Source organism: Hyperolius riggenbachi, chromosome 6 (assembly GCF_040937935.1).
Source record: "Hyperolius riggenbachi isolate aHypRig1 chromosome 6, aHypRig1.pri, whole genome shotgun sequence".
Taxonomy (NCBI): Eukaryota; Metazoa; Chordata; class Amphibia; order Anura; family Hyperoliidae; genus Hyperolius; species Hyperolius riggenbachi.
Window position 1 is genome coordinate 312,585,987 of NC_090651.1, and position 10,575 is coordinate 312,596,561.

Sequence of the window (10,575 nt, forward strand, 5' to 3'; positions counted from 1 at the left end):
GAATCAGGCCCATAGTGTAGCTGCATCAAGGGAGGGGGTTCTTTTCATTTCAGACCTGCTTATTTATAACATAGCTGTTACCAAGCAAAAATCCTGCATTTAACCTGCTGAATGCACTTGACCAGGGGCGTAGCAATCGGGGGTGCAGAGGTTGCAACCGTATCGGGGCCCTCCCTCAACGACAGTCATAGCTATATTGGTCCTGTGCTCATAATAATCACTTCTATAGATACTTTGAATATTGGTAATCAACAAGCTGTTCCCCTTCTTGCACCTCTGACACTGTAGTTGCCATTGGCAGGTTTTGGTGCACCGTATCAATTGTTATGTATAAAGTGCTTGGGGGCCCCCAATGTAAAACTTGCATCGGGGCCCACAGCTCCTTAGCTACGCCACTGCACCTGTCCATCATAGATGAAAACAAATAGTAAGATACTCAGCCATGTATAACTTGGATAGGGCAATCAGAAGACAGTAGGTAGCACATTTCAGTCACCCATCATGTTTGCAACAATGCCTGTAATTTGAGCGGACAGTAGGCATAACTAAGGCCTGGGTATACACTGCAGCTAGAGAGTATTGAAGAAAGACCTCCATGCAACTCTGCTCTCAATGTTTATCTGCTGCAATACAGATTCTATGACCAGTTTGGATGTGTTCATTGTAGAACAGAAGTCCAGAAATGGTCAGCCCTCCAGAAAATTCTAAAGAAATCTTTGGTTTACTGAAGATTACTGATCACATTTAATCTTCAGAGCGAATCCAACAACTGTTTCAGGGCGTCACAAGACCCCCCTATATCAAGTACCATGGCTTACTTTTGTGACCTTGATAAAAGGGACCCTGTGAGAAACACAAATAACTTTTAGAGTTTCCATGTGATGACTAAACCATAGATTACTCTGAAATGTGGTGGTTTGCTGACCATTTCTGGACTTCTGTTGCAATAATTATTTACAAATAATAATTTATTATTATTATTTAGTATTTGTGTACTACCAATATCTTCAGCAGCACTCTACATAGAGCAGTGATGGCTAACCTTGGCACTCCAGCTGTGACAAAACTACAAATCCCATCATGCTTCTGCCTCCCCGAGTTATGCTTAGAGCTGTCAGAGCTGCAATGCATCATGGGACTTGTAGTTCCACTACAGCTGGAGTGCCAAAGTTAGCCATCACTGACATAGAGTATGTAGTCTTGTCACTTAACTGTCCCTCAGAGGGGCTCACAATGTAATCCCTGCCATTTTATGCAGTGTATGTATTGTAGTCTAGGACCAATTTAGGGGAATCCTATTAACTTACCTGTATGTTAGCATGTGGGAGGAAACCAGAGTGTCTAGAGGAAACCCACACAGACACGGAGAGAACATACAAACTCCGTGCAGATAGTGCCCTGGCTGGGATTTGAAATGGGGACCCAGCGCTGCAAATCACGAGTGCTAACCAATATGCCACCATGCTGCCAAATCAATTTTTGTTACGCACCCTGGCTGGATACATGGGTAGGGTGTGCAGCAGGCCTTTCAGTCAAATCATTGTAGACTAGGACTGCAGCTATTTGAAATGACCTTGATGTTGGCGCTACAGTTACCCAAATGTTCAGACATGCACAACTAATATCTCCACCTGTAGTTCCTTTTAGAAACAGTTGTGTTTTGAGATGAGGCGGTGTATGCAATAGACTGTATTAAAGAGGAACTTCAGCCTAAACAAACATACAGTCATTAACCTCCTTGGCGGTAACCCCGAACGTAATTCGGGGTAAGCCGCGCAGGAGGTTTTCTCAGGCCCTGCTGGGCCGATTTGCTTAATTTTTTTTGCTGCACGCAGCTAGCATTTTGCTAGCTGCGTCAGCACACCGATCACAGCCGCCCCGCGCTCAATCGACGCTATCCGTCGCGCCACGCTGCCTTACCCCCCCCAGACCCCGTGCGCTGCCTGGCCAATCAGTGCCAGGCAACGCTGAGGGGTGGATCGGGACTCAAAATGACGTCCCGACGTCGGTGACGTCATCCCGCCCCGTCGCCATGGCCATGCCCTCCAGGAAATCGAAGGCGATCGAAGCGGGCGGAGGGATGATCATGTAGCGAGCCCTGCGCTCGCTACATGATTTTTAAAAAAAACTGCTGCGCTGCCTCCTGGCGGAATTTTTTAGACCGCCAGGGGGGTTAAGTTACATTAGTTATGCTAATTAAAATAGATAGGTAATATAATCTCTTACCCACCCTGTTTTAAAAGAACAGGCAAAGGTTTGAGATTTCATGAGGGCAGCCATCTTTTCGGTTGAAAGGAGGTGACGGGGAGCATGAGACACAGTTCCAACTGTCCTGTGTCCTGATCTCCCCTCCCAGTTGCTAGGCAACGAGACACACACCATCAGAAATCCAATCATGCTTTGCACAGTATCAGGGGAAAAAAGTCCGGGCAGTTTTCTTTGATGGGCGGAGCTTAGCTTCTGTGCAGCCAAAAATGAGGCTTGGATAAGAAAAATAAAGTTCTGATGCTGTAAAACTGTTAAAGAAACACCAAGCCTTTTCAGTGCTGCTGAGTAGATTTTTAGTCTGGAGGTTCACTTTAAGTAGAATTACATGCGTAAAAATTAGAGCAGAATGCATTACTTAATGCAGTTTGTTGCACCCCTGAGGTATGTAATTGTCTGTTGACATGAGATACAGAAATTTGCAGTTTGTCTGACTGTGTATTTTGTTACGTGCTGCTGAAAACTAATAATGGAAAATGTGTTTTTCAAAAGGGGAGTCTGATGTTACACTACTTTCAAGATATAACTGTTGTGTATAATTCCCTTTTCAGTTGCTTACGAAACATCCACTGAAACGTCTCGGCTCTGGTTGTGATGGGGAACGAGACATACGTGACCACGCCTTCTTCCGCTGGATAGACTGGGAACGTTTAGAACGTTTGGAAATCCAACCACCCTTCAAACCACGCCCTGTAAGTAAATATATAGTATAATAAAAACAAGTCCTATATATTATCAAAATCTGTTGGCCCTCATGGTAGTTTGAGGTGGTAAAATTGGCCAATCTTTGGCCAATCCAAACTGTATTAGTGTATGCACCCTTACTCACAGTACAGGTTTGTCTTGTTGCTGAAGTATATTCTTAGATGGAGTGAAGGTTGGATAGGTCAGATAGCTATTTACTTGTAGAAGGGAGAGTGACTCGTGTATCTACTTTTTTTGCAGTGTGGGAAGAGCGGTGAAAACTTTGACAAATTCTTCACTCGAGCCGCTGCGGTTCTGACACCACCGGATCAGCTTGTCTTAGCTGGCATCGATCAGAGTGAATTTGCTGGGTTCACTTTCATCAATCCAGATTTTGTTCACAGCAATCCACATAGCCCGGTGCCCATATCCCTGGTGTGACCTCTCCACGTGTGCCACAAGGAGCAGAAGGCTTTCTGTCGAGGCCCAGTCTTTGGCCAGCATGGTATACTCCTTGATTACAGCTTTCTTGGCAATTTATGCCCCATATTCTTCTCCTCCTTCCCTCCCTGCATCTTGGAAAAAGCACTCCGTGTTGTAACGTGCTGTGTGAGGGGGCAAGGATGCAATAGTGAATCCATTCCTTCCGGGACCTGACGCTGATCTGGCATCTCACTCTATTTAGACCATGTGGAATGTTGATAAAGTTTTCAATGTGTGTGTTTTTCCTCTGGGTTATTCAGCATTTCAAGATTTCATGACAAGGAATTAAGTTGTTCCTCTCGCCGTGAGGTCAGACTATAGAGTCACCTGCAGGAATCGGGAGAAGACCTGCTCCTGATGGAATTGTTGGACCCTGAACACGAACTTCGACTCGATGTGAAGAAAACTTTGGATTTCACTCTGTGGATGTGCATCATACTTGAATCTAGACTCAGACATTACGATTATTTCGTTTTTTCGCCCTCACCCCCATCCCCAACACCCGGAATGGACTATACACTGCCTGCACCCCCCCTTTTTCTACCCTTCAAACTGCATCTACCACTGGCATGCATGGCCTTTTATTATACCTGTAAGTGTACATTATATCTAGATGTTATCCTGTACAAGTAGATTGGATGAATGTCCCTCAGTCGATGATATTTGTATTACATGCCTTCATCATCCGCTTATATGCATGGGCTATAGGACAGCATACTGTGTATACTCGCTCATCAATTTGATACAATTTTTCTCTGAGTCTTTCTGGACTTGCTCTACAAGCAGAGAATCAGGATGTCTAAGGCAGGATAACCGGTTAGGGCTTCCATGGGTGTGGTTTGATATAGAACTCATGTGTATTCTCAACATTTTCTTGTAGTGTTTATGGGTCGTTTAACTTATATTAAACAACACTTCATAGGTTGATTCAGGAACCAGGTCGAGGAAATATTTTTTTGTTCTTTATTGTAATTTAGGAATCAATAGGATAGAAGTCAAGGGGCCATTTTGTAAACCATAATTACAACTTATTATATGAACAGACCATGCTGGAACATCTGTAACTGTCTGTGATATCACGTTCCTGTCCTACAAACCTATAGACTATAACAGAATAGGAAAACGCATCATTTTAAAGACAGCAGTCGAGTTCCTATTATTGTAGTGAGCCAATACAAATAGCTTTTGATTGTCCACTCAGTGTTCTGATCAGCTTTTTTCTTCGTGTTGTTACCTTTAAATGGAAGAGGAAACTTCATTAATGCCACTGGAATGAATAATAAGGACGGCTAATGAACTCAAATAGGAGAAGAGAGATGAATCGGTTATACACAGAGCTAATTTTCACTTTGTGAAGTCGCACATTTCACAGCAGCAGCAGCAGAATGAGAGGCAGGATGGAGGAGAGAGCTCCGGTGAATAGTAAATGGGCTGATGCAGGATGCATTGTTTTATAGGTGATATGGTGGATGTTCTGTTACCAGCACCAATGTATTAATACAGTAATGTGCATCTTTAAATGTGTCTTAACCCTTTAGCAGCCAATTTATTTAGAGGCTTGCAAGTGCTCCAGGCCAATTTATTTTAGCAAATTTTATTTCTTCTTTGTTACATTTCACAGCTTCTAATTAGTACTGCTGTAATGTGTATTTATGGCCACTTGTCGCTAGGGGGCAGTGTGAGACAATAACAGAGGATGTCTGCTATCAGTTTCTATGTCTGCTTAGAGAAAGAGAGATCAAAGCATTCCAAGAATTTACAGCCCGACGAGTTCTGCCGACTGAGGTCAAAAGCAGCGCACTTATCTCAAATAAGATAACTCTAAGCTGCTAATGGGTAAAAATGTACATTTCCTCAAAGCTTTTAAAGGGTAAGTGCACCTTTAAGGTTGATGCTACAACCTAACCCACTAATTTAATAACCTTCATAAAATGATGGTTCTCATGCAGCAAATGCCTCAGATAAAAGAGGAGCCTCTCCAGAAAGCTAGGATCCCCATCTTCCATTAGCTGAGCGTGTGACCTTGGCCAGCCAACTACGCAGAAGATTTCAGAATCACCCACAAGCAAAATCATGAAGAGCTACCACCTATTATAAGACTTCTGCATGAAAAAGTCTACATTACCCTTAAAGTGACCATAGGGATGGTTGGTGGTAAAATGCAACCCTGGGCAGAAATCAACTTGGGGCCTCAAACATTTTAATACTGTGCTGACATTATGTTGAGACCTCCACGTTCCCTGACTTGGGAGCCCCTAAGTAGTGTAGGGCTCTGAGCAACTGCTCAATTTACTCCTATAGATTAGTCAGCCGTAAAGTAAATTGGAGAAATATAAACAAAGCATATTTTCAAGAACAGTTTGCCATCAGTAAAAATTGAATGTCAAAATGATACTTTGTTTTGGAGTAATGCTCTGGAGTATAATATGCAAATTAATACTGTTACTAAGAATGTCGAGAGGAAGTTCCCTCCTCCCCTCTTGACCTTTTAGGCCTGCTTCTTGGTCCTTTGGTGCGATGGTACAGTTTTGGTGACCAAAAAGAAAGCTCAGATCACTTTACTTATTCCACATTGCCTTATTACATTTGCTCCAGGCTTTCTCAATCAGGGTTTCCTAGAACCTCAGGGTTCCTTGAGTACTCTGCAGGGGTTCCTTGGCATTTCCCCCATCCTGGGGTAAGTAGAATAGAGCACATTATAATAGGGGGTACTGACTGTAAAAAGAAGCACTAAATTGGGGGTCAGAATATTAATGAACACAAAAGCACTAGGATAAGGAGAGAGTATAATGAGTGGCAGTGTAATAAGAGTTGGTGAAATAAACATCATCGGATACTTTTAAAGACCACGCCTCCTGCAATATAAATGCAGGGGTTCCTCAAGAACAAAAAAATGATTGCAGGGGCTCCTTGTAATCCAAAGTTTTTTTTTTTTTTTGCAGGGTTCCTTCAGGGTAAAAAGGTTGAGAAAGGCTGAAATGTACAGTGGTTCTACTAGAGCAGACATTTTATTGTAGGTAACCTCGGATACGTTTATGTACGGTACTTATTCTTTGTATGATGAATATTTATTACTCAAAGTGCATATCAAGGTCACATACGGACAGTTTCATTTAAACATGCACAAGGCAGGCTTGTCCTTTCAGCTTATGCACAAAGGACACTGTAAAAAAGTAATATGTGGATACCTTTGTCACTAGCCTGGTCATAGTAAAGAAATTTAAAGAAGTAATGTATTGTAAAAGTGCTCTTCACTGTGTTAAGTTAGCTTTTATATTTGATTTACAGAACATTGTTTATATTAGTTATATGTAAAACGTTTTGCACAATTTTTGCAAAATACAGTATAAAGGAAGATAACTTCTATACCAATGTATAGCTTCTTCTCTCCTCCACAGTAATCAGCTACTTCCTGCTCAGTCTCTATTATTAGGGAGGCGCTGTCACATGACAGGCAGGAGCCTGTTAGAGGCTGCACAGGACAGATCCGTTCCTGTGCAGCCTCCGATCTCCGGGGCAGGGAGGGAGAGGGGGAATCCTGCCTTGGAGGGGGCTTTCAGGTGCCCCCCCCCCCCCCCCGCCAGCCACACGGCGGTGGGAGCGATCAGACCCTCCCAGCACATAATCCCCCTAGTGGGGAAAAAAGGGGGGCGATCTGGTCGCTCGGCCTGTTATTTGATCTGTGCTGGGGGCTGTAGAGCCCACCCAGCACAGATCTTAGAAATCAGCGCTGGTCCTTAAGGGGGGGTAAAGGCTGAGTCCTGAAGTGGTTAAACCCAACTGAGGGCTTGAATACTTTTGCCTTCTAAAGGGTCTTTTGCACTGGGCACATTTCAACACAGTACAATTGCAATGCTGCTAAAAAATTGTGTGTGTGTTGCGATGCATGCAGTGAAGCATACAGTACCATTAAAAGTATGCTTCACTGCCACAGTAACCGTGCACGTTGCCTGGTAAACGCACAGAATGCTGTGTGTTATTTCGTCAGAAGCTGACGCACTGCACTCATGTTGGTACCTTAGGAATATCATTGCATCACATTGCAACGCAATGACATTGTCTGTTGCGATGTAATGTAACAGACACAGTGTGCAAGGACCTAATAGTGGACAGCATAAGACAGATTCTGAATGCAATCATGTTGATTAGTGTAAAGTATTTATATTACCTTTGGATGTCCCTTTTCCTGTGAAAAAAAATCTTTACCATTTCTTGAATAGATCATCAGGGAGGTCTTTATGGCTAATATTGTGCTGAAATCACTCCCACAATGTGATGTCAGGGCCATGGCTGTGAACCTTGTTGCATTGTGGGAAAGAACGGCTGTTTGCGACCAGCAGTATCTCCCTCTGTGCTGCAGAGATCATCTAACAGGACTAAAGATGTCCCCACCTGTGATAAATTTCAGAAAGTAAATTAGGGAGGGAGAAGAAAGATTTTACAATGCGCAAACACTGACTAAATAATCTATAAATTAATATTAAAAAAACAAACTACAATTTTATGAATTATGTTATTTTTGCTACAGTTCCTCTTTAAAAACGTTTCTGCCTGTTATTTCCTGTCGGTAGAGATGAAGACTTACAACCCCTCACACCTACTTCCTGTAAACTGTCAAAGTTCTACTTCCCCATGCACCCACATCGTTTCTACTGTCATGCTGTGATTATACAGCAGGAATCATTCTTCCCACTTTGTCACATGGCCACACCTGCCTAACCTGCCCAGCAGCTGAAACCAGTGAGGAAAGGAGACAGCTTGCACTGCAGTTCTGAGCACATTTGTCCGAGGGAATAGGTATGCGGTTCCGAGAATTTATTTGGTCTTAAATAGAACCAGGCCAAGTTTTCCAAATCACTTGTGTTATCCAGTACCCTGGGGATTATTGGTCAGTGTGGATTAAAGTGGCAGCAATGGGCGAAGTGACAGGAAGAAACCCTTTGGAAATGTTTCTATACATAGGTATTCTCGGCAGGGCTCCACTGATAACTGTGATAAAATGAGTGTTTTAGCGACTCTACAATTAAAATGAAACCGTTAATTCTAGGTGAGGCTCTCGTTCAACCTCTGCAGACAGAAAAAGATATGCTTTTGATTCTGGGACAGTTTCAATGCCTCTGATAAGCAAATCTGAACACAGCAGAGTGCATGCTTGCCATTTTTATTAATCATGTTATATTATTAATGTATAGTAATGTCTTTGAACTCAGAGCTTGCAATATTAATAATATAAAAACTATAAATATGATGTCTAGAGTTGAAAAATGACTGAACTTACAGAAGGTTGCAATTTAAAAAGATGATTATATGAAAATAAATTATAAGTAAAAAAAGTATTTTTCCAAGCGTCTTCTTTAGTTACTTGTCGTTGCTATTTATTTTATTGTCATATGCACTAAGTAAAGCGGCATGTGCTCTGACTGCATGGTGAACCCTGGTGACCCGGCTCTGCAGGTCTGGTTTTTGGTTACCTCGCTTGGCACACGGTGGACCCGATGTTCTGCTACGGCACCTCCAGAGATTGCCAAGTATCTCCAGTGCGGATATCATTCATATGTAATGCAGCAACCTTGGGCTGGATTTTTCCAAAATGGTCTGGTGTTATGTAGTCAAGAGTGTAGCTGTCGCCTGGATCATAGATTATTATTCATTATTTGCAATGCTCAGCATATTAAAGTGGTCTGAAACTCTGACACAACATTCCAGAAAAATGTGTTTTTCTACTTTTTATTATTCATACAGTTATCATATTTGCTTTTGTGCACAAGTAATATTGTCTGTCTACAAATTACAACTCTCCAAAGTGTCGTTTTTTTTGCCCTGAAAGCTGACATTGCATTTTATTCCAACTGCTTTTTATTATATATTAAAATGTTCTAATGCGTTGTTCTGAACTGTGTGTGTGCCTGAAGCAGAGACAGCTTCTCAGAAAGTGTTTACTTGTTACACATAATGTATCAACATTGGAATGTAAACACAGATACTGTTCTCTCCAGTTTAGGTGCGGATTTGAAGCTGAATAGCAGTGCAAAGTGCTTTGTTTAACCATTTCAGTGATGTTTTGCTACAAATTTTCTCTGGGATAGCTTTAAAGCTATGAGGAATCTTTTAGTACAAAGTAGAAATGCTGTCTTTCAGACCACTTTAAGCAGTGCCATGCAATAAAGCCTGGACAATCCAGTTTATAATCTAGAAGGTGGGGGATATATTTCAGAAAACTACAGTAAAGTTGTCATGCACAGGGAGAGCATATCCATTTCAATGAGATTCCCAAAAGGTAGCACACGTTAAGCAAATATTATTTAGTATTTATTATATAGCACTGCCATCTTCCAGAGCTCTTTAAAGTGTATATAGTCGGGTCACTCACTATCCTTCAGAGGAGCTTATATTCTAATCCCTACCATAGACGTCACATATGTCCATTATAGTCTAGGGCCAATTTTAGTGGGAAAGCCAATTAATTACAGTATTTGTATGTTTTGGGTAAATGCAGCGCAGGGCCACTGGTGCAAACTCCGTGCACCAGTGGCCCAGCGCTGAAAGATGAGGCTGCTATTCCCCTGCGCTGCCCCCGTGCAGTTAATGCAATACAGGTTAACTAAGTAACACACATGTTGCTAGGGTATCACACGGTACATACTTGCATAATCTAGCTATGTGAGCATCCTAGGTAATGTGGATCACATTAATTGCGCAACATGCGCTACTTTACAGCCTGGAATACACTTCCTGCACATGGAAACTTTACTGTTCTTTGCTGAATTTACCCCACTAGATGGAGGAAGTGGAAATGGAATTATTTGGAGATTATTATTTTGGAGCAAGTTTGAGCAGGTGGATTCCCTCAAGATAGAGAGAAATCCCAACGGTCGAGGAAGAGAATTCCAGAGAGTAGAAGAAGCTGTAGAAAAGTCTTGGATCCGTGCTGGGTAAGTGAATGAAAGTAATTAGCAGGTAATTGAAGGAGCATAGAGGGTGGTTAGGATTAGGAATGTAATGATATATATGGTCAGAAATGTAAGTGGGATAGGAGCAGTAGAATGATTTAAAGGATACCAGAGCCAAAGGGGTTATTAAAATGTTCATACAAGATTGTACCTCTTAGCTGCTCCCTCACCCATAATTGTATGCATTATACAG

At 42.1% G+C, this 10,575-nt stretch overlaps 1 protein-coding gene across 3 annotated transcripts in view; it reads left to right on the plus strand.

The window, feature by feature from the left end:
- PRKCG (protein kinase C gamma) overlaps positions 1-10,334 on the plus strand; it is a 539,544-nt gene extending 529,210 nt beyond the window's left edge. For 2 of the 3 annotated variants that reach the window (XM_068241314.1, XM_068241313.1), the window contains 2 exons: positions 2,817-2,957; positions 3,211-8,717. In XM_068241314.1, coding sequence (XP_068097415.1) covers positions 2,817-2,957; positions 3,211-3,390 — 321 coding nt within the window. In that variant the 3' untranslated portion in view covers positions 3,391-8,717. Of the gene's footprint in view, positions 1-2,816; positions 2,958-3,210; positions 8,718-10,210 lie in introns of those variants that run through there. The other variant, XM_068241315.1, reaches the window with a different exon arrangement.
- The last annotated feature ends 241 nt before the right edge of the window (positions 10,335-10,575 follow it).